This window comes from Motacilla alba, chromosome 27 (genome assembly GCF_015832195.1).
Source record: "Motacilla alba alba isolate MOTALB_02 chromosome 27, Motacilla_alba_V1.0_pri, whole genome shotgun sequence".
Lineage (NCBI taxonomy): Eukaryota > Metazoa > Chordata > Aves > Passeriformes > Motacillidae > Motacilla > Motacilla alba.
Window position 1 is genome coordinate 3,277,473 of NC_052042.1, and position 23,956 is coordinate 3,301,428.

Here is a 23,956-nt window from a genome sequence, read left to right on the forward strand (position 1 = left end):
CCTTTGCTTCTTTGGAGTTACTGTGATATTCACTGAAGTCTGGCTTTACCCAGGCAGGAGCTATCCAGCCAGCCTCCCTGAGAGCGCTCACAGCGTGGGGAGCTTGGGCTCCATCCTGATCCTTGCTGGTTCCTCTTGTTTGGAATACAGAGGCAGGGCCAGCCCCAGCCCCTTGGAGTGGGACACAAGAGTGACCTGGGTTTCTCACTACGATGCTGTGCACTCTGCAGAGTGCAGGGCAGTGGGATGGGAAGTGGTTCTGGAGAGCAGCAGGAGGTGGGAAATGTTTCACAGGGTAAAATACAAAGTAAAATACTGGCTGGTAGATAATTCCTGCAGGAGCACGCGAGGGTGAGCTGCAGTGGGGAGAATTCTTCACTTCCATTCCCCATTCACACAGGGCTTACAAACCTTTAGCACCAATTTCAGCCCACTGACCTTCCATGCCATTGCAAGGATATTATACTAGCTGAAATTACAATTACACTTTTAGTTCCAATCCACTGATTTTATTCATTACCAAACTGACAGCCAAGGAAACTTCAGGGATTGTGCTAAAAGCAAACCATGGCTCCAGCCCAACCAGCACCTTCCCAGCTCCTGCTGTTACCAGAGGCACAGTTTGCTCCACAGATGGGGGGAGTGAAAACAGAGATATGCCCAGACTGAAAGTATCCCAACACTGCTGTCCCCCAGAATGGATCAGTTTGCAGTCTGTGTTTCAGGGAGACATCATAAAACCCTTCAGCACTTCTCTCCTTGGCCCTGGGGAACATCCACGATCCCTCGTTCACAGCAGATTAATGGAGTGCACGCATGGCTTGGAGCACCCTGAGCTCTAGACCTCCTCTCTCAAGGTGGGGCAATCCTCTTCAATCCAAAGCTGCTGATGCTTGGGTTTGGTTCAGCAGTGACTCAGGTGACCTGCCAACATCAGCTGTCACTACTGACACCGACAATCCCAGCTCAGCCTCTGGAATGGAGTATGGTGGCATTTAGCAGTGGCTTCACTTTGACAGGGGGAAACAGTGACAGGAGAGAACTGTCAGTCACAGACAGAGGGACACGATGGGGAGAACAGGGGGAAGAACGGGCAGAGTCAAAGGGCAGAGTCAAAGTGGCCCGAGAGGCACACGGGGTGCAGGGGATCCTTCAGGAGCTCACCCATTTCTGTGGGGTTCACTTCTGGAAGAGCCAGGAGAAGATCTCGTGCCTTCAGTAAGGGCAGCTGCTGAGTGCAGACACATTAACACATGCTTGGTACCAAACTTATTCCCTACAACACCGAGACCTGGAAACCTCCCTACATGAAAGAACAAACAGCTCCAGATTTGTTTTTTAATCTTAACAAATCCCATTCTCTGACAGCAATTTCTTGTGACAAAACCAGTCAGGGTGGGAGCTCACTGTTGCAGATTTCTGGTATTGTCCAGCTGCAAATGTGCAAGTCTGACAAGAAATTCTCATGCTCCAAGAATGCAAGCTATAAAAATCCTGAATTCTTGTTTTTATAGCTTAGTTCTAATTCTAGTTTATAATTTTATTTTATAATTTTCTTAGTTTTTTCCTCTGTCTGTAAGGCAGTGAAGGATTTCTGGTAAAATGTTTGATATAAATCACTCAGACACTATAATTTTAGCGTCTGGTTCAGGGAAAAAAGTGTTTTCTAAAGGCATGTCATGTCTTCTCTGAGTGATGGTTTTATCACTCATAGAGTGATCCCTGAGATGACAAACAAGCTGCTGCTTGACTGGAACTTGCTGTCCTGAGAGGAGGGGCTGCAGTGTGTCAGCCCCGTTAATCCCACAGCAGAGGTAACAAAGGAGTTTGTGCAGCACAGGCATGTCAGGGAATGTCTTCCAGGAAAGCTCTGTGGAAGATGACAAACCAAGGAGTTCAAGGACCACAGGTACAATTCTGAGACTGTGCAAAGGATGAGTCCGTGTGTCAAGACATTGGATAAGGAATCTCTGAGCAAAGTTAGTGAGACTGGAATAAAGGCATAAGCTTGAAAGAGTCTTTATTTTTTTTAATTTTTTTTTAATTTCAGCAAGTGATCGGCTTCTATTTCCCTGTACAGCCTGTAAGGAGAAAATGCTGTAGAAATCATTGTCTAAATTATGTTATGGGGCATGATCTGTATTGGCTGCTTGATTTATTTTGTTTCCCAATGGTAAATATTCAACAGAAAGGAACAGCTTTTATCTGCTACCTGGTTTTTGTAAGCGTTCATCTGATACCGATCCAGCGTGACGCCTGGGGCATGTTAGAAAGCAGCAAAGTGTGTTTCACCATGACCTTCCAAAGGAGTTACCACACCTGAGTGAAAGAAGACTCAATGAAAACTCCCCAAAGTTTCCTACTAAATTTTGTGGGGTTTTGTTGCTTGGGTTTTTTTTCATGGAATACGATTTGCTAATTGTGGGCTCTCTGGGTTGAGCAGCCCCTGGCAGTGCACACACTTCGGGGCAGTGATTACAGGAGTCTTTAAGACAATTTTTTATCTTCAGGAGGGCTTGTCTGAACTTGTTTCATGAGCCACCAACCCTTGGAGACACAGGGATCTGGCAAGGTACACAGACCATTAATCTGCCCAGCAGCAAAACTGAAGGGCTGTGGCAAAGGGCCAGGTTCAGTTTGAAACACGTTTCCAGAGCGGTGAACACCCACCCCTGCGCTCTGCTCGGCCCGCAGCGAGTGGCCGTGCCCAGAGCCAGCCTGCAGGGGCACATCACAGCTGGACTCTGCCTTTTCTTCCCTCCCAAGTGCTCATCTCTGAATGAAAATGCTGTGCATTCCCTGTGCCTGCATTAACATCTCAGCTGGAAGTGCCAGAAAGCCCCTTGTGTGAGCCTTGGCTTCTCCAAAATCCCCATCCCAAGATCTAAGCTCAGTTTCTGTACTGCCAGAGACTGCTAAAAACAATGCTCTTCTTATGATGTTTTTAGCAAACATACCAGTTTTCTTCTTTAAGCTTTCTTTGTGGTCCCTGTGTTGTGCAGAGAGTGGGTGCTCTGCGAGCTCCACACTCCCACAGCCCGTCCCCAGCAGGGCACACGGGCAGCTCCTGCCTCCTCACACTGCCCAAATCTGCCTTCCCTGCAGGGCGAGCAGGGCTGCGGGACTGAACTCCTGAATTTCACTGGCCATTTATCAGCTCAGTAATGTATTTCTGCTTCAGACTCCTGCTTTAAATGAAGGATTAAGGTGCCCCTTCTGAGTGTTTCTCTTATTTTCAAACACCGCTCCATTTCCTCGTGCACATTGGCATTAAACACGTGTATTGCTATCAGAACAGTGTTATCTTAAACCCATTCTCTTTACATTTTCCAAAGTAACAGGATCTTAGTCCTCCCACATGTACTCTTTTAACTGAGTTGTTTCAATCTGTGTTGCCTTTCTGGACTGTTTCACAATGATTAATAAATTTACTGTTTCCACTCTCTCTTGCACACCGATGGATGCTGATTTTACCTCACACAGTGCCATGAATAGATGCTTCCTGTAATAACAATTCAGGCTCCAAAATCCAAATATTAGTTCCAAGAAAAAATCAGAACAATCTAATTCAATTCCAAAATTTTAAAGGGAAAAAATCCAGATAGAAAAAAGGAATAATGGTGAGATGAAGAGACGATTGTACATTTTTCTTAATTTTACTTAAGCCTCGTTTTTAGAAAAAGTTGATTTTCTGAAGGTAGCCATGGTGAGCATTGTAAATAGGCAAGTGGGTGGGGCTGAACTCACTTTGTTTTTCCATTCTTAAATGTCAGAGAAGTAAACTCCAAGTTTCAGAACTATAGCCTGAAGAAAAAACATCATCTGATTCATGCCTTTTGTTTAATTAAAAAAAGAAACCCCAAGCCCAAGCCCCTGCGATGTGCTGCCAGCACTGCTTGTCAGGAATGTCATCACAGTTGGCCTCACCTCTAGGGAGGAGGAATTTTGGAGGGAGGGCTGCAGTGGGGTTTGTCTCCCAACACCCCATCATGAGGATATAAAAGAGGCACCGGGGCAGTGAAGGTACACGCTGTCTTCTCTTGCCAGGCTGCATAAGTGACCTTTGCTCCTTCTCGTGCTTCAGCCATGGCCACTTCCTTCATGAGCTCTTCCTCCACCTACGGGGGCGGCTTTGGGGGCAGCAGCTCTCGCCTGTCCTCGGTGCGCGCCGGGGGCAGCTACCGGGCCCCGAGCATCCACGGCGGCTCCGGCGGCCGGGGCGTCTCCGTCTCCTCGGCCAGGTACGTCTCCTCCTCAGGAGGGGGCTACGGCTTTGGGGGGGGCTATGGAGGAGGCTTTGGAGGGGGGGCAGCCTGCGGTTTTGGAGGGGGCGCCGGCTTTGGAGGCGGCTCTGGCTTTGGTGGAGGGTTTGACCTCGGCGGTGGCTTTGGTGGCGGCGATGGCCTCCTCTCTGGCAATGAGAAGATAACCATGCAGAACCTGAACGACCGGCTGGCTTCGTACCTGGACAAAGTACGAGCCCTGGAAGAGGCCAATTCTGATTTAGAAGTGAAAATCCGAGACTGGTACCAGAAACAAGCTCCCACCAGCCCCGCCCGTGACTACAGCAATTATTACAAGATAATTGAAGATCTCCGAGACAAGGTATGACATTCATATGTAAAGGAGTTATAAGAAGGCAAGAAAATTATGGAACTGCATGTTCCGTGTCTTTAAAATAATTACAAAAGAAGTAGTGAATTCTTCATCACAAATACATTGAGCTCCTAAGCATTCTAGCAGAAAAGAGTAGCCTCTTCTCAATTTAAACGCCAAATATCCTGACAATGTGATGTTTGTTGAAATTAAAATGATTACAGTAAAAGTTAGCAAAATGTATTTAGAGTTATCAATCTATTTATTTAGGAATCAAATAGCAAAGAATGTGACAGGTAGGCCTCAAAGGCTGGAAAGATAATTCACCTGGCTACAGATAAGATCAGGTGTTGTACAAACACATTTCCCTATTATGGTTCTAATCCATGTTGCACAGAGTATCACAGCCCTCTGGTTTGCTCATGGAACGTGGATCAGGTATTTTACCATTATTCACAGGAACTTTTCTCCATGTTTCTTAATTGCAGATCCTTGCTGCTACCATTGACAATTCCCGGGTCATTTTGGAGATTGACAATGCCAGGCTGGCTGCTGATGACTTTAGACTGAAGTAAGTTCACCAGGAGCTCATTTGTCTTTACTCTACTTGTCTTCACTTTCTCAAAACAGTTTTTTCTTCAGTAACTTCAGACACAAAACATCCGGGCAAGCAGAATCCATTGATGAAGGACCAATTCAGAGTATAAGCCTGACAGAACACAGCATTCAGACCACTGAGCTGTTTGCATGATCAGTTACAGCCCATGACTTCATTGGTTTGTGATACTCAAATATTTTTAGTAGCCTGAATGACAGAGGAAAGAAGACATGAATAGATTTCCACTTAGAAGGAACTGAGTGGCAGGAAGAGATTGCTGTGGGGCTTCAGCATTTCTCTGCTGGAGTCTGAAATTTAGAGTAAGGTGGGGCTTTTCCAGCTCCCAGGCTCAGCAGTACATCAGATGACAAAGGTGCACGTGCAGCTGCCTTCCCTGCAGCAATGCACCTGCAGGTTTCTATTTTCCCTCCTGTGTTCCTGTCAGCCCTGGCCCACCTGTGCTTTCCTACACAAATCTGGGAGGACACTGCAAAACTCCTGTCCTGTGTGACAATGTTTCTATTGATGCTGATAACCACTATTAGGTTCTGCAAGGTGAAATGTCATGTCCTCCTCAGGAACAAAATCATTCGGCGTTGTCTGTGCTTCCTTATGCCATAGCTGAGTATTGGGAAAAAACAGCTTTATTGCTTGTACACTTCTAAATCAGTATGTTTTCATCTAAGGTCCACTGGTCATCCTATATGTGATCATTTTATAGCTCTAGTGAATACAAACTCGGACATGTTCCAGTGCTTGTTTCTTTGTTGAACTGCAGGTATGAGAACGAGCTGTACCTGCGCCAGAGCGTGGAGTCCGACATCAACGGCCTGCGCCGCGTCCTGGACGAGCTGACCCTGTCCAGAGCCGACCTGGAGATGCAGATTGAGACACTGAAAGAGGAGCTGGCTTATCTGAAGAAGAACCATGAGGAGGTGAGAGTCCTGGACAGTGAAGGGAGATCAGTCCCCTTTGGAATTTATCTCTTGTAAATGAAGCATACATTAAATTACATGTAGACACGTGTGTCCTGAGTACACAGAGATAGAGAAGCTGTTGCAATGATAAAGAAAATGGGATAAATGTTTTATGTGTGTTCCATCTGTGATACTTGACAGCACAGGTACTGTGCAGCACAGCAGGGACTGCTGGGGGCAGGAGCAGGGTGAGAGGAGAGAGCCTGATCTTTTTGTCTCCCCTGTCTGCTGCCCATGCAGGAAATGAAAGAGTACTCAAACCAGCTAAGTGGAACAGTCAATGTGGAAATGGATGCAGCTCCTGGCATCGACCTGACCAGAGTTCTCGCTGAGATGAGGGAGCAGTATGAAGCTCTGGCTGAGAAGAACCGTAAGGATGCTGAGGCCTGGTTCTTCACTCAGGTACGGTCACAGCGGTGCACTGCCTCAGCATTACCGCTCTGGCAGGTCCCTACCTCCCTTTCTCAAAATGATTGATTTTTTATACATTTGTATGTGATTTTAAAGTTGTTCTTCCTTTCAGACTGAAGAGCTGAACCGTGAAGTTGCCACCCACACCCAGCAGATACAGACCAGCAAGTCAGAGATCACGGAACTGCGCCGCAACCTGCAGAGCCTGGAGATCGAGCTCCAGTCGCAGCTCAGCATGGTACGGAGCTGCCCCGAGCCCTCCACGAGGCACTGCCTCGCACTGTCCCCTTCCTCCCTCGCTGTGTCACCTCTCCTTGACTCCCCCTCCATGGGACAAACTTCCTTCTAACCTGTTCTGCCATGGCTGCACTTTAGAAAGCCGGGCTGGAGGCCAACCTGCGGGACACGGAAGGCCGGTACTGCGCGCAGCTGGCGCAGATCCAGGCGCTCATCACCAGCGTGGAGGAGCAGCTGAGCGAGCTGCGCTGCGACATGGAGCGCCAGAACCAGGAGTACAAAATGCTCATGGACATCAAGAGTCGCCTGGAGCAGGAGATCGCCACCTACCGCCAGCTGCTGGAGGGCCAGGACGCACAGTATGTCACTCTGTCCCGGCCCTGATGAGCAGATAAGGTCCTGATGAGCAGATAAGGTCCTGATAAGCAGATAAGGGTAACAACACACTCTGGAGCGGGAGCTGAGGCTGCCAGGCTGACTCTGGAGAGCTCAGTCACGCTCCCTGCACTCGCAGCCTTTGGAGCACTGGCAGGGCAGGTGTCTGGCAAAGTCCCTGGTACTGCCATAACTCAACCTAAATAGGCACATCGGTGGTGTGGAGGGTTTGAAAATATAAATACTATCATTTTGACTATGATGAATTACAAAAGGCACCAGGCCCCATATATATGTCTCACTTAATCCTCTGGTTGCACTGGAATTAGAGCCTTCAGCCTGAGACAACCTGTAAAAACCTGCTCCCAGTATTTCTTTAGCTCTTGGTTTTCTCCATTTGTGCACAGAGGTGAAAATAAATACTCATCCTCACCCACCAGTATCCCCAGCAAGAAAAGAGCCTGGAACAGACTCCAGCTTACTTCAGTAAAATCTGCATTTTCATGCCCACTTCTCATATCTGATCCATCCATGGAATTACTTTTGATTTCTGAGAAGGAGTCAGCTCTTATGTAGTTTCTAGAAGAGGCATTTTGAGGAGAGGAGCAGTATAAGGAGACACCTCAGGACAAGGAACTGGTCTGACCACTGTTCCCATTCCCTTTCAAGTACATAGGGGTGGATTTCAAAGCTGAAAGCACCTTAACACCACCTCTAGCAAGAGCACACCTCAGAACCAGCCATGGAGAGCAGCTGTGTGAAATCCTGGCTATCCTCACAGATCCCTAAATGGTTCAATGGTTTCAGGGGACAAGGTCAGGAATGGTCATTAATCAAATATTTCTTTTCTACAGGTTGTCAGGACTGAACCCCAAGGATGGTAAGAAACATTTTTATTTAACGAGGGGCTAAAATGAACAGGCAAAATAGGACTAAATAAACCTTTTATCTTTAGATTTCTTCTTACTACCACAGATTCCATTCTCCCCACAATGAGCATGTTCTGTGTCATGTAGGGACAAAAATATAATACTTTATTTAATGTGCATTTTTGAAACCAGTAGATTTCCAAAATGATTGCATGAACTGCTCATGGGATTCTAAAATACCCAGATCTCCCAAAGAATCATTCCTCTGCTGATTCACGTAACATACAAGATGCTTCCAAATCCATATCTGATGTGCACTCCTAAGGTTTTCTGGATGAGGACCAGGAGGGAAAGTAGATAAGATGTAAAGGCAGTTCTGCCTTTGATATGTGAAAGATCTGTGAGGAAACAAACAAACACAACCTCATGGTTCAGCTCCTCAGGGTCTTGGCAGTGCCATAGTGGTTTTTTTTGTTCCCTATTTAATTTTTTTTTATTCCCCCTACAACAGCATTTGGGAGCATTACAAGAGGTCGCTCTGGCGCAGAAGATGATGGAAAACCCGTTTCTACCCGTGACAGGAGATACCAATAAAGAAATAGCAAATCTCCACGTGGACCCAGTGCAGCCTCCACACTGGCTACTGCTGAGTTAAAGAGCCTTTCTCTTCCCCAAATCACAAGAATGTATCCAAGAATGTCTTTCCTCAGATTCGCTCTGCCTCTGTACACGAGCATCAGCTCGCTGGGTCAGACATGCCAAGCCTGTTTTCTGCTGGTGCTCTATTGTGTCCTAACAATAAAGTTTCTGTTCTGCTTCTGCAAATGAATCCAGTCTAATGGTGTTTTTTGAAGCCATTGTGCCACACACGGCCCACAGGCCCTCCCAGCATGGGCTGCTGGAACCCAGCCAGGGGATACTCTGGGAAGAACAACAGCAGTAAAAATAATAACCTTAAAAATTGTAATAAAGATGGTGATGAATGGACAGATAAAGTGCCATTAGATTCTGCCAGCCATCTGGAGCTGGTATTAGTTAAAAACAGAGAAGATAGCATAAAAAATCTTTAAGATCTTTGTTCTCAATCCCAAGAGCACAACAGGGCTACAATTTGTGCACAAATAAAATGCATGTCTGAAAAAACTGCATATATTTGTGTTCCTGCACTGCCCGCAGCACCAAAACAAATCCCCTCAGCTCCTAAGGAAGCAGCAGGCCCAGTCCAGGTGAAAAAAATTGCTCAGAGTCTGCTGCAACTGTTTTGGTTTTCATCCATCAGGAAGAACATCCCTGGCCCATGTCACTGCTGTGCCTGTGGTTTTAGCCACACCACCTTCTCCCAGCTACAAATCCCCCACCAGTGGAACCGAAGAGATGCTGATAAAACTTTAAGAGCCTGGTGAATCCCAGAAGCACACAAAGCAGTTACCTGAGCACTGTACTTTGCTCACATAAATGTGTTTGAAAAAGGCATCCTTAGCCCCATCACTGGACATTCAATCCACGTTAAAGTACCTGCAAAAATGATATCATTTCTAGAATTACATATTTTATTTTCCCTCCAAGCTCCCTAGAGACACTATATTTGTGTCTTCTATTTTCTGACACTTAAGAAAAAGAAATATACACTGCTGGCATCACCAGTTCGGCCATGAGATCGTGGGTGCTGCTGGTAAGAAGTGCACGTCCCCTTGGCTTTCCACTGGAAGGAGCTTGCAAGAGGTCCTGGCAAACTGCAGCAAAGCAACATCACAATCCACTAGAGAGGAAAACTGAATTGTACAAATGGTATTTTTTCCTGAACCAAAACCTAGGTGACTATTGCCTGTATCACTCAAACAGCAAGAGAGGGGATTCCTACAGGCACAGGCAGCTCTGCAGCCATCTGCATTCCAGATAGGAGGAGGAGTCGAATCATTCAGTGATTGCTGCAGGACATTGACCTGTACAATGTACTTGTCAAAATATTCTGCCTCTATTTAAACTGCAGCCTCGAAATTCAGCTCAGTTTCTTCCCATGTTCCAATTCAGCAAAGCACCCACAATTCCGAGGTGAAGCAAACGGGACTGCAGAGCAGCGCCCATCTCCAGGGAGCAGAGCAGTCCCCATCCAAGGGTGCCACCTGCTGACAACAGTTGATTTCCTCACTCCGGGTGTCACTTCCATTCTCTGCTCTGGATTAAAGAGGTGACTAAACCCAAATTCAGCGCTGCAGCCTGACAAAGAGTCATGTCAGATTTTGAAGCAAGTTGTTTGGTCTTTTTCATCGATGCTCAACATGTGTGGAACAAAACTATGCAGCATCTTTTGCAGTTTGGAAAGGCTGAGCCTCAGGGGAAGCACTTCCCGTGTCCCAGATCACCTGTACTTTGGATTAATTGCAGGACAAAATACAATTCTGATGTGCTAATTCCATGATATTCTCAGGACTGAAGCTCTGTGATCTCGCACACTGCCAGCCTCACTGCCAGGCAGGGTGGGAATGCCATGGAGGAATTCCAGGTGAAATTTATTTCACATTCTATTCTGTACATCCCTGTGTAATTCCATCTCGGTGGGACAGGTCACAGACACCAGCTTGCTAAACTGAAAATTCAGTCTGAAATTGATCTGGTGAGATCTGCAGGATGTCATCAGTGCTATTAAAATTTGGGGGTTTATTCAAGTTAGGGCCTCAGTTTTTGTCTGATGCTTCAAGCTCATCCCCATCCCCAGCAGCAGGGCTGACCCCAGACTGCAGCTATGGATAGTGGCTGGAACCAGAATATCTGGGGAGAGCCAAACCTTGTGCTCACTGAAAAACCCGATTTTCAGTGATTTCTTTCCCCAAATAGTTAGAAAGGATAGGATTTCTACAGAAGGAAGTGTCTGAGGAAGGAAGAGGAGCGTGTGCTCAATGTACAGGGAGCTGGGGAAAAGGAAAGGAGCAGGTGCTGAGCAGAGCCAAGCCCGAGCCGCAAGGAGGAGCCCGAATCCTGCTCCGTCAGAAATGAGGCCGGGAGGTACCACGGAAGCTGGAGTACAACGATTCCTTATTGCTGCAGCCTTCCAAGTGAAACAAACAGGGAAAAACACATCCTCTCCTGTTTCTCCCAGGACAGTTTAACTCTGCTTCATGCGGTCCCCCTGACCTCACCAGGCAGGATGAGCAGCAGGGCCAGGGCAGAGCCTGGGGAAGGGGTTTAGCCTTCACCTAGCTAAGGAAACCAGCTGCAGCACTTCTGGGAGAGCCTGTGCCCATCCAGCCTCATGCCCCTTCCCAAATCTTCCTCCTCTATCTCATCCCTCACTCATGGACTAGAACAAGACGAGGTAAACTCACTACACCCAGCAGTTGCCACGGGACCACTCCCCAACCTGTGCCCCTTACCAGGGTGAGGAATAGGACAATCTGCAACAGCCACAGTGCACCTCTCCCAGTTTGGCAGAAACTTACTGAGACTTTTGAGAAACGCTATTCCTGCATGACTGCCACGTCAATTTTTAGGGCTGGTAGCTTTAAATAATCATTTGAATCTTTTGAGTGCTGCTACAAACTCATAGTGTAAATATGTTCTATAGCTAAGATAAATATCTTAATAATATTAATGCTGGGAACAGCAAGAAATCTTTGCACTGCTGCCTACTGAGACAAGACCACTGAAACAGGACTGTGCCTCAAATCATGAGAAAATCGGTATAAAAGTATCTAATTCTCATATATTTCCTCTGGAAATGGGCAGCTGAAGGGAACAGCTGGGCATTGCTGACTCTGGACTGGAGGGGGTTTTTAGTTTGGAACTGGATGATTTTGTGAAAGCCTCAGATCTCCCACAGGCTGAAGCTGTTTGATGGCTGATAGGACACACTGCACTTGAGAATCCACAGGTCTGAGGATCCACGGGCTGCTGTAATTCTACAGCCTGAGAATTACCACAGAAAGCATCTGCATAGCCCCATCCCTGCCCCGGCTTCCCATTTATTCCCTTCATGAGCAGGAAAACATAACATACTAACTACAGGGTTAGAGAGAAGTCTGAGGCAGAGCTGATCCTGTTCCACACCTACGGATTTTGGCCACACCTCACTATTATCATATGAAAAGAAAAAGAAAAAAAAAAACACCCAAACAAGCGAAAGGAAAGCAACCCGGTATGTAGCTGATTCCAAACAACAACAGCGTGCAGGCTCATAAATGCTTCAGAATTGACCAAGAGGAAGCACGTTTCGTGATGACACAATCTTGTTGCTGTAGTCATTCATCGAAGGGAAACTCCCACAGGAAAAGGCATAAAGCTGCTCAGGGAAGGCGAAGAGGCTGCTCAGTGCTAGGCAGCCAAACCTGGGGTTCGATTCACACAGAGCTAAGCATGAGCACCAGCCAAGGCCCTTTCCAGTTTTTTTCTGGGTCCCTCAGGGGTAGTACAGGGTGTGGTTTGGCCCAGCAAGGAACTTCTTACAGAGCATCAAGTGCAGATGGTGGTGCCAGCAGCACACATCCCTCCTTCTCCTCCGCCAGACCCTTCTGGCTGGCTGCAGGAGGGGCACCCTGGGGAGGCTTCGGCGAGCACTATGGGGAAAGCATCTTCCTGGGTGGGAATGAGAAACAGACTATGCAGAACCTGAATGAGCGCTTGGCTGCCTACCTGGACAAGGTCCGTGCCTTAGAAGCAGCCAACGCTCAGCTGGAGAGCTGCATCCTAGAGTGGCACAGGACAAAGTCTCATGGAAAGAGGCATGACTTCAACCAGTACGAGCAAAACGTCACTGACATGCAAAGACAGGTAAGTCAGAGCTGGGACTGTGTCATTCTGTGCTCTTCTAAGGAATCGGGTTCTCCTTTGCGCTGATGGCTTTCCTTTAAAGAAGTTAAATAAAACCTTTGAAATGTTAGAAATCCTTAGGAAGGCAGTTCCAGGACCTGGGCATAAACATTCTTTGTGGGCACAAGAAAGGCTGGAAGGGGGCGAGGGGGATTCTGCAGAGACAGGCAGAATAAAGGGATCCATGTGCTGCCAAGTCTTCCTTTCTGTACTGAAACTGGGGTTTGAGTAACTGCAGCTGGCAGAACTTGGTCTTTTTGAGTGCACAGGTCTCGAGCAAATTACAAAGCAGGAGGAGAGCAGAGCCTGCCCCTCTGCTGCCGCTGTCTCCAGACAGACTGGGGCATTCCAGCTCTTTGATTCCTGCGGTAGCAGACAAAGAAACTACAGGAGTTTTGGGACCAACGAGCTTATGTAATCAGATGGAAAAATACTTCATTGTAATTAAGAAAATAGCAGTGACAAATTCCTTGTGGATGTTTTCACTATAATTAAAAGGAGAATTTCTGGTTCCTGCCAGTAGTTAATATTAATGTTCAACAGTAACTCTTTCAATCTCCCAAACTCACGTGTCTTCAAATTTAAGCATAATATTAATCTGTATTCATAATGAACATCCTTAGCACTGTAACCATCTGTGTGACTAATCAGTGTAATTAACTTTACATACCCATATGGGGCAAAACCCAAAGCTCTTCCAAAAGCAATGTTGTCGTTTGCCCTCCACTTTTTATAATACAATTACTTGGCATTCTCAAGATCCTGGAAAATTCTTTTTAAAAAAGCCTTGGAAATTGTATTAATTCACATCTTTGCTGATTGGGGCCAAGGACTTAATCAAACTCCATGCTCACAGCTAAAAGTGTTGCCTCCAGGCAGTAGGTGAGGTGCTCGGACCACAGCCTGTGTATGGAGAGCCAGAAGTGTCATCACCCATTTCTGTTTTAAGGATAAAGAAAGGTCACCATTCCCAGAGCTGGCACTTGGGCACTTTCCTTTTTAACAGAAGGAGAAATAAAAACTTGTTCATCAAGAATATATATGTGCGTTCAGGTTGATTTGGAATTAGTAAATAAAAAAAAATTTAGGAAGACAGTAAGCATAAAACCATGATGTTGATTGGGGTGAAGCCCTCACTTTTGAATATGCTGTACCCAAACCACTTATTTTTAACACTCACCCCTTAAACAGCTGTCCCTGGCCACAGACACCTGGAGGCTGGTGGCTGTCCTGGATGTGGAATGAAAGGCCAGGAAAGGATCAGTTACAGGTGACAATTCAGTGATTGAACCCAGAATTTTTACTTTCTCTATAAAATATTGCAATTAGCAGCATGTCCGCCAGTAAAATAAGTGAAAATATAGCATCTAATTATTAACCATAATTAAATTAATTAAATGCTAATAAAAAAGGTGAAACTAATTTAGCACCTAAAATAAAATTTAGACTAAATTTAGGGTCCTATATCCAATAATCCACAATGTCTATGATGTGCTGCCTGTCTGAACTTGGAGGCACATAATCATTTGCGTTCTGCATTTTTAACCACACTGTCCTGGACACCTGAATTCAGGATGAATGCCTGATGGAGCAACAAGTTTTGAGAAAAGCCTTGCTCCAGCCCAACTCCATCCTAGCACCATGAACTAGCACCTGTTCTTCAAGTAACTGTCTCATTCAAACACCTTGTGCTGCTAAATAAGCAAAGTGATCTACAGAGCATTCCAGGGGATGGGACAAAGGACAGGAGACATGAGAGGTGAAGTCAGTGCAGGAAGCCTTCTTGGAAAACCTCTGTTTTGAGAAGGAATTGGAGTGTATTTCCTATACAAGAACGTGAGAATTCTTAATGAAGCTGACAGTTTGCAGACTGGTGATAGAGACACAGCCACGTTCATGATGGCTGCAGTGAGGAATTCCATGTGACTGTTACGGGATAACTGGCACATGTGAGATCCCCTGCTGGCTGCAGGGCCACCGGGGCACACAGCAGCGGGCAAAGCACTGACCAGTGCTCGGATTGCAGAGTCCCACAGCAATTCTGTACACGGCACCAAGCTGAGGAACTGATATTGTTCTCAAGGCTGGATTTGAGAATTGCCTCATCTTTGTCACCAAATCCCAGGCAGCCACGCATTCGGGCCATTGGTATAGTTATGAGCTGGCCCTGATCGTGTCCCAGGCAATTCTGTACACAGCACAAAGCTGAGGAACTGATATTGTTCTCAAGGCTGGATTTGAGAATTGCCTCATCTTTGTCACCAAATCCCAGGCAGCCACGCATTCAGGGCATTGGTATAGTTTTGAGCTGGCCCTGATGGTGTCCCAGGGCAGTATCCGAGGTGCAGATAATCGCGCAGGAATGCACAGTCTGTTAGCAGATTAGTTAAACATTCCACAGCACCTTCTTCTTCGCTGCAGAGGTGAACCTTTGACACCTGAGGAGAATTTTGTCATTTCCTTGTTTCTTTGTGATTCATTGAGGTGTGGGAAATTTACTCCAAAGTGTTGAGAGCTCTGTAAATGACTTCTGTACAGCCACAGAGCCCCTTGGTTTGCTCTGTGGGTGCTGAGGGAAGGTAGCTGGTGGGATGGCAGCCACGCTTCTCTTTCCTCTGTGTTAGAAAACGACACGGTGCCCTGCATTTATGATTTCCTGATAATTATGTATGAGTTCCTGCTGGAGTTCTGTCAAAGATTTGGCACGGAATACTGAATTTTCACATTCACATCTATAGTTAAAAGCTATTCCATGTTATCAGGGACACCTGAGCCTTTCCAGTGAGTGCTGAGTGCACCAAAGGAACGAGATTGTGCTTCATCCTGCACCTTTTAAGGCAATTTTTAAATCCCAAAGCAAAGTCAGACACCTGAATCAATCACTGCATGCTGCTGGTCGATTCAGAGCAGCTATAGGTGCATAACTGAATGGACCACAACAACCAGATGCCAGTGGTGTTGGGCATGCAACTCCAGGCTGAAGCCTGTGGTGAATTGAGGGTCCTGCCAGTGAGTGGCTGCCACCATCGCCAGCTCAGCGGGGTGCTCATGCACAGGCTGCTTTTTAGCATAAAATTAACTCCACTATTTTGATTGTACTGAGACACAGCTTCATGGTTCTCACTGAAATTTGCCCTAAAGATGCCCAAGGTGGCTTTGTCAGCAGTGCTGAACAGGATCAGAATCCGGTCTCAAAAACAGAGGAAGGCAGATACTGTTATTCTGTAATAGACCATGAAGTTTGTGCAATGAAATTCATATCCTCTACCTGGCCAGGAATAAGATGATGCCTCCTGGTTCATTCCCTCAAGAAAAAGAATAAAGCAAGATTACAGACAAAAATTGCAAAACACTTAGGTGTATAAGGAAACTGAAATGCTTTTATTCCTATGGTCTCCTTAGCATGGGAATTCCACTATTTAGATGCTTCCTTTGAGCAGCAAAGAGGCTAAACCAGCACAGATTATTTACTGTCACCCCGTGGCAACACCAACTCTCCTGTTGGATTCTCTGTTTTCCAGATTGAGGATAGCAAGATCACCAATGCCAGCATCCTTTTACAAATTGATAACGCTAACATGGCAACTGAAGACTTCAGGCTCAAGTAAGCTCTTCTTTGGTTTCCTCAGTAGATTTGAAAGAGGATTAAACTAAACATTACTTTTTCTTGCTAATCCAATAGGGAAGCAATTTTACTGAGGTTTTCTGTTGATACTGGATGAATAAAAACAATGTAGAACAGGGGAAAAAAACCCAAAAGCATGTAAAACCCACAAATGATTGCTGAAGAACCTTGAGTCACCCTGTTTATGATACTTAGTGCAGGTCCTGACGAGCAGGTTTGACAGCAGGCACTTGATACTTGTGACAAAAGGCACTTAAAACCGTCATCTGGGATTACAAATTATCCCCTCTAAGCACTGCACTTCCCAGTCCAGCCCAAATCTATTTCCTGGACTTATCACCTCTTCTGCCCAGCTCTGCAGGGAACACCTGTCCTTGTGTAGATTGGAGTCCCGTGAGCTGAGCACAGTAACTGAGCTGCTGCATCACTGCCTCCCAGCACAGTCTGGTTTTCAGTACATTGAAAGAGAGTTCTCAGATCAACTAAAAAGACAAAATGTTTGTGCAGAACACTTTCAGGCAGTTCTTTCCAAAGGAAAGGATTTGACACTTCTGTAAGTAAGACTTCTTAGGAATCAGGAAGATTTGCCTTATTTCTAGCAGTTGGTGATCAGCTATTAAAAAGTTCCTCAGCTTTTGGTAATATTGTGACAAACTCGGATACCCTGAGCAGTGCCAGCCTTTCTTTATCAGTCAGTGGTGTCACAAAAGGAACCAGTGGAACTACTTTGAGGGATGGGACTCAGACTGAGTGTATTGGGTGAATGGAGAAGCACCAACAGAGCCACAGAACACAGAGTAAAGGGAGAGATGCTGAGGTATGAAATTGCTTCCCATGCCCAAGGGAAGACACAGCAGCATCTCCCTTCCTTTGGCTCACTACAGACACTGCAAGAGGTTAGAGAGAAATGTTAGTAACTGGCTTCCATCACATTTTTCTTGTTTTTCTGCAGGACTCAAAAGTTACCATTTTGGAAAAACTAAAGCAATCAGTGCTTGCTGATAGTGTTTTCAGAGAATTGTATTCTCAAAGCTTTCACAACTGGATGAATGTTAATGCAAAAGGGAAGTGAAAAAAAGAAATTTTATTTCCTGCCATAGAGGAGAAGTTATGAGAGAGAGAAGAAAGTGAAATGCCAAACTAATAAAACTCATTTTATTGTTAAGACTATCCAAAAAATATTTAAATAACATATGTTAGAAACAGAATTGGTTTCTGTGGTTGGCTGTCCTCCCTAGTTCCCTACATAGACTGAGCAAGTCTACTCCTTGTAGGAGAGCCCGAGCGGGGCAGTTCTCAACACACACGTTGTGTCCTCTCTCTCCTCATAAAGATACGAAGCCGAGAAGTGTCGCAGGCAGGGAGTGCAGCTGGATGTGGAGAACCTGCGGAAGGAGCTCGACGGCATGACCATTATCACCACAGATCTGGAGATGGAAATTGAAGGCTTGAGAGAAGAGCACATCCTCAGGAGGAAAGACCATGAGGAGGTAGAAAAAGTTCCACTTGGTAAAATCCTATTGCACAAATCTTTACTACCATGTAATTAACTGAGTAAGACCCACAATCTGTAAGTGGGATTGATGATTCAGGACCTAATCCTGTTTCTGAGGCACCAATGAGAGTCAGGTGACGCAAAAAGCCTGTGTCTGCTTTACCAATTACACTGGGCTTTCAGAGAGAACAGATTGCTGGAGTGTCTCCCACCCATCTGTCATACACTGCTAATAATAACTGACATATTGGACAGAAATGTTCTCAGAAAGGCTTGGATATAAATACACAGAGCACTGCCGGGTTTTAGTCATCACAGAGTTTTCCCTCAGTTCTGAATATATCATTTCCCATACTCACAGAAGCATGGAGGGGTTGAGGGTTGGAAGGGATCCCTTTAGGGCTCCTTGTCCACCTCCCTAAACTCAAGCAGGGTCACCCAGAACAGGCTGACCTGAGCAAAACAGATCTCAAATTCTTGAAGGATCAAAATTAAAAAGAATGGTTGGTGAAGTCAGGCAAAATTACTCATTCTTGCATAATCCCAAGCACAGTAATTAGATAATTCTCAAAAGCCACACTACTCTGAATTGTCCAAAGCTATACTCAGTGCTCTCTGTTATTCCCACATTTATAATTCCACTGCTCGAAACACGCTGGTTTCGCTTGATCTGGTGTTGTTTGCAGTTATTACCCAACACCGGACCAAACATCCTGCTCAGTGTCTGTGGGTTTTAAAAGCAGAGAATAAAGCACAGGGGGTGCACAGTGGTAGGTGCAGCTGCCTTTGGCTGACCCCCTTCCAGCCCAGAAGTGTTCTTGAACACGGGGGACCAGCAGAGCCATCCCTGTGTCCAGCTGATCTGCATTCCATGATGTCATACCCCGAAAGGCTCCTTTGCCTGGGCGCTTTGAAAATGGTACCAGGCACAGAGGGCTGTGCTACACCGAAAGGAATGTTACCCTACCTGCCCGACTGGTCCTGTAATTATGTTGTTTACACAGTAATTATATGCTTTAATCCAATTATTCCTTTAACAATTACATAGAACTTTTACATTACTCTCCTGTAAACTTAGTTATAGTTCCATAAATATTAACATAAAGGGTAAGAAAGATGAAATTACTGTTAGATTTTCATCAAGGTTTTAGGTTTCTAATAGATAAATAGATAAAAAATGGCAGTGCTTCTTCATTGAGTCAATTTTTTTTCAGAAACATTCTATGAAAAGATCTTCTTGCATGTTTTTTATTGAGTTCTGCCACAGAAGCAACTATTACACTGATTTAAGTCGCATCAGAGTATTATCAATATGTACATTTTTCAAATAATGTTAACTAAATGTATATATAACAATTACCCCCCAAACCTCTCTGGGATTCTGTGGCTCTCTGAAAACTTTCTACTTCCATAAACGAGTTTGCTTCTTCCCTCTGACACACGAACAGGACATGGAAGCCAATCGCTCCTCACAAGACTTCAAAGTCAACGTAAAAGTAAACGCGGCCCCTCCTGCAGACTTAGGCAAGATTCTGGCAGAAATAAGAGAAGATTATGAGGCCATAATTGAAAAGAATCGTCAAAGCCTGGACAACTGGTACAAAGAACAGGTAAGAGCTAGTCCCTGCTCATTTCCAAGCCCCCTGTGGCTGGACCTGCCTGACCAGAGGCTGAGCTTTTCTCTTGCTTCTGCTCCACAGAGTGCAGCAATGTCCCTGGCAGCAACCCCTAATCCCGAGCAGATCCAGCGCAACGAGAGCGAGATCAAGGAGCTAAGGAGAACTTTGCAGTCCCTGGACATCGAGCTGCAGGCACAGATTAGTAAGGTATCTGCTGCAGACATCTTGGGCTGCTCACTCACTCCATGTCTTCTCAGAAGTTGCCATGGACCAATTCTCCATTTAAATCCACAGCCCAGCATAACTTTGTTGCACTTGCTAAAGTATGAGGGAAAGTGGAATTCAGATCATGCTCAACTTTGCCAAAACATGCAAAATAGATTCAGTAACCATCACCAGAAAGTGAAAAATGTATGTCTTTTCTTACAACAAAATATGGGAAGAAGAAGAAGGGACAGCTGACTCCAGGTCTAGAAAGAAAATGTGTCCAGAAGACAGACAACAACACAAAGAATGCAAAGTTCCTATTTACAAGCCCTATTATCAGGCATGAATTACACAAAATGTGAAAAATATCAGTGGGGAGCTTTCACAAATATTACATAGCCTTACACAGGTTAAAGCTCACATCCCAGAGACCTGGAGACTTTGGAGCAGTTCTGGACAGTTCATGCAGAACGGACAGGACAGACAGCAGTGTCAGGAGCAGAGCTTGGAGCAGAACGGATATGGCAGGGATAAATGACTCAGTTCTGCCTTTCAAGCACACACGGCACAGCTTTGTGGTTCTGCTGCCTTCACAAGAATAGTTATGCAAATGCATAAGTGTTTAAATTACCACAGCCTTAATTTTGCAATCTTCTAGCTAGAGACCAAATTTGCTGGTATTTCTGTGTTGTATCTACCACATAAATAATAATCATGGTCTTGGTATTATCTGCCCCATCAGAAACACATGCTGGAAGACACCTTGGCTGACACTCGGAATTATTACGCTGCTGCACTTCAAAACATGCAGCAGATCATCTCCAGGTGTGAGGAGGAGCTGAGCCAGGTTCGTCACGACATGAAGCAGCAAAATAACCAATATAAAGTTCTTCTTGGGATCAAAACACGCCTGGAAAAGGAAATTTCCACATACCGCCTGCTGCTGGAAGGGAATGCTGACGGGTAAGGCAGAGCTGCCCTGACTGGAACAGATGAAGAGTCCTCATATTTGGATTATTTATTTGTTTGTTTGTTTATGCTTAATCAAAGCTTGTGAGTCCCATACTACATCAAGGGTTGGTATTTTAATGTGACGGATCATAATAAAAAGCTGGAGCCACTTAGAGACACTGGTACCCATGTAATTTGGATTACCTAAATTAATATAACTTTTTATTTAAAAAAAGAATAAAATTCTCCACTCCCACAGCATGGCCATCTCAGCATAGGAGAATGCTGGCCTCATTTTTATTCTCTCATCTGATTTGTATGAAGTTGAAAAAGGAAGATCAGCAGCCTTTGGCACTGCAACTCTCAGGCAGGCACAACAGAGTGGGCTGAAGTGTGAGGGGACTTGTCAGAAAGAAACTAAATTGGGATTAACCTGAGCAACTCCAAAAGCACAAGAACCAATGCACCTGTCCCTGGGAGCAGTAGTGACTGTGCCCAGGGATGTTTCCAGTGAGAGTATCTACTAAAGGGGAAAGCTCACAGGGTATAAAAGCATCATTCTTCTTCCTTCTTTTTTAAAAATTTTATCCCATAGTGGGATGAGGTCTCCTTAGAAACAGTGAGAAGGGGACAAAAAAACTTCTTGGAATTACTGTAACATTATTTTCTATTTTGTTATCTTCACAGGACAGCGAGAAAACCTGAAACTAAAGGTAAAAGTTCCTTACTTTGTTCTCTGTAGTGACTCTTAATTACTGTCATTTCCAATCATATTTTACTCAGGGCAATTTTAAGCTCACCTGAGTGAAGTGTGGCAGGTGTGCACAGCAGGCTCACACGGGCCTTTGGGAAGCATTTCAGCAGCTGCTGGCTGCTGTGCAGGGCTCACTGCAGAGCCCACTGGGCTGTGCCTGCCCGAGCCCAGCCCCGTCAGTCACACGGTGGCCACAGCTCAGACTAAAGCTCTTCTGGGATATGAGAAGGCAAGGAGACTCGACTGGGTGACTAAAACAGCGTTAGGGCTGAGAGCAAACCGAAAATCTGCATGTCTGGAAACTCGTATTCTGGCATGGGCATGACCTGCAGACATCCAGGATAATCTGCTGGATTTGCATTGGCTGGGCTCTCCCTGTGTTATTCATTTGCCCTGACCTGGACCAGACCCAGGGTGACTTTCTGGCAGTACATTTCACACAGAGCAGTAACAAATATTGACTTTAAGGAAAACATGTAGAGAAAACTTTGTTGAGGAGGCAGCAGGCAAATGACTGTAAATGAGGCTTTCCCTGCATCACCTCGTCTCAGCACTGCTCCTTGGCTAATTAAACTTTCCTTTCTTTCAGAACACTCTGGGCTGAGCAACCGAAAGCTCAAAGCGATTGTCCACGACAGCGTGAACGGGGAGGTGGTGTCCTCCACCATCAACGAGCTCTCCCCACAAGCCTGAAGGAAAGCTCTGCCAAGCAGCAGCTTTCCCAGCAGCAGCTCCCACGGCCCCTCTGGAACAGAGTGCTGTGGGCCGGCTCCCGCGTGTCAAACGGATCCTGCTTCTCAAATGATCTGCGGCTAACGCTGCACAGTGCCACGCAGAGCTGGGGAAAGCTGACATTGGTAGTTTAAAGAGCTTTTAGTCACCAAAATGCTGGAAAAAAGCTGTTGAATTAGAGTGGCTGAGCTAGTGGCAGATGTATTGTGCACATCTCCCCAGGGCAGGAATATCCATCTGGGATTCAGTTATCGCTCTGCAAATTAGCTATAATTTAAGGGGAATAATCTCTCGACTTTTTTCCTGGTCTTATGCCTCTCATAATATACCTCACTGCAGCCAATAAATTTTTGTGCATTATTTGCTCTGATCCTTGGAATATCTGATTTTGCTTTCCCTTACATGGCTCAGGACAGCCGAAGCCTCATTGCTTTGGGAGGGACAATATAGGAAGAACACAAAAAAGAAAAGAGGAGACACAAGTTACAGGTGACATTTACATGAGCAAAACTATTCAACTTCACTATACACAACTTATCAATGTCACCTTTGAAACAGCATTATGAGTAGGAGTGTTGCAAAGTCACTTTACTAAAAATAGTCCCCCAGAAAGAATTCTTTATTCTTCAATTTGAGAGAAATTTTCTAGCTCTGTCTTTACACACTTTCCCTCAGAGCCCATAAGTACTTTTCCAGACGCTCATTCTTTCTTGATGACCCAGGTAATTCAAAAAACCATTTCAGTTATTTGGTCTCAAATTAATGTTCACTGGTTCTGCAGTCAGCCCAGACTGGTGCTACCAGTGCACGCTAACGCCAGGGAGAGCTGACGGCCTCAGCCACACTCAGGCTTCCTCCCTTCCTCAGCTCAGCCCAGTGCCCGAGTCAGCAGCAGACCCTGACAGCAGCAGAGCTCTGCAAAGATAAGATCTGGGCAAGGAAAAGAGAAATACCATTAGGATGTTTAGATGAGGAAGAGTGTAAGGCAGAAGGAAGAGAGACCAAATGGAACATAATGAGCGTGTCGGGGATTTGCATTCCAAAGTCTGCTTGTCCAGGGCAGTCTCGCATTCATGAGTGACATTGTCATCGTGTCCCGTCACCCCATGCACCATGGACTCTCATAAAAGGGCTCCTGTTCCCTGCCTTGCTTTGAAACAGGGCTCACAAAGGAAAGGGGAAATCTCAAAGGAAATGCAGATTAAAGTCCACTTCTGTGGAACAATGTTCTGCTACTGGCATGTTCCAACCAGATCCCGATCCCCCTTTGCCCCCCGCACCCCAGCTCTCCACCCTTGTTGCACAAAGAGATCCCCAAAGCATTGGATGGATTACCTAATGGTTTCTTTAAACTGGGTAAAACTTGTAATACAGGATTAGTAACTCCTGGCTAATTAAGAGTGTCCTTCCTTATGGCTTACCAGATCTAACAAGCCAGACCTGGTGTTTGCAGCATCTGGACAAAATGTGCCCAGGTCTTCTTGAACAATTTTCTGTGTTATTTAAAGATATGTTCATGTATCAGATTTACATAGCAGGGCCACATCGCTGTGACACAAATAATTATAAAAACTTCTAAGTAGCCCCTTATTGCTACATCAAAGGAAAGTATGTGCTTTGTGCTGGGTTATTGTGCTGAACTACAAGAAAGAAAGAAAGAAGAAGGAAAAGCAAATAATTGAAGTGCCTTTTGGAACACGCCTGTCT

General features: G+C 45.5%; 2 protein-coding genes across 2 annotated transcripts; both read left to right on the forward strand.

The window, feature by feature from the left end:
- Positions 1-4,043: 4,043 nt before the first annotated feature.
- On the forward strand, positions 4,044-8,888 carry LOC119712200 (keratin, type I cytoskeletal 15-like). Its single transcript, XM_038163166.1, has 8 exons — positions 4,044-4,605; positions 5,085-5,167; positions 5,973-6,129; positions 6,412-6,573; positions 6,695-6,820; positions 6,958-7,178; positions 8,049-8,074; positions 8,575-8,888. The coding sequence occupies exons 1-8, from the start codon at positions 4,087-4,089 to the stop codon at positions 8,655-8,657; spliced, it is 1,377 nt and encodes a 458-aa protein (XP_038019094.1). The 5' UTR covers positions 4,044-4,086; the 3' UTR covers positions 8,658-8,888.
- Positions 8,889-12,271: 3,383 nt separating this feature from the next.
- Positions 12,272-22,619, forward strand: LOC119712199 (keratin, type I cytoskeletal 23-like). The gene is made up of 8 exons (XM_038163164.1): positions 12,272-12,827; positions 16,388-16,470; positions 17,825-17,981; positions 19,435-19,596; positions 19,687-19,812; positions 20,555-20,775; positions 21,451-21,476; positions 22,107-22,619. The coding sequence occupies exons 1-8, from the start codon at positions 12,276-12,278 to the stop codon at positions 22,208-22,210; spliced, it is 1,431 nt and encodes a 476-aa protein (XP_038019092.1). The 5' UTR covers positions 12,272-12,275; the 3' UTR covers positions 22,211-22,619.
- Positions 22,620-23,956: the final 1,337 nt, after the last annotated feature.

What these genes read in the sequence shown, in the direction of transcription:
- LOC119712200 (XM_038163166.1), top strand. Translation starts at nt 4,087, where the DNA reads ATGGCCACTTCCTTCATGAGCTCTTCCTCCACCTACGGGGGCGGCTTT. An exon ending in TTGAAGATCTCCGAGACAAG is followed by an intron (nt 4,606 to 5,084) that starts GTATGACATTCA and finishes TCTTAATTGCAG; the next exon opens with ATCCTTGCTGCTACCATTGA. An exon ending in AGGCCTGGTTCTTCACTCAG is followed by an intron (nt 6,574 to 6,694) that starts GTACGGTCACAG and finishes TCTTCCTTTCAG; the next exon opens with ACTGAAGAGCTGAACCGTGA.
- LOC119712199 (XM_038163164.1), top strand. Translation starts at nt 12,276, where the DNA reads ATGACACAATCTTGTTGCTGTAGTCATTCATCGAAGGGAAACTCCCAC. An exon ending in TCACTGACATGCAAAGACAG is followed by an intron (nt 12,828 to 16,387) that starts GTAAGTCAGAGC and finishes TCTGTTTTCCAG; the next exon opens with ATTGAGGATAGCAAGATCAC. An exon ending in ACAACTGGTACAAAGAACAG is followed by an intron (nt 19,597 to 19,686) that starts GTAAGAGCTAGT and finishes TCTGCTCCACAG; the next exon opens with AGTGCAGCAATGTCCCTGGC.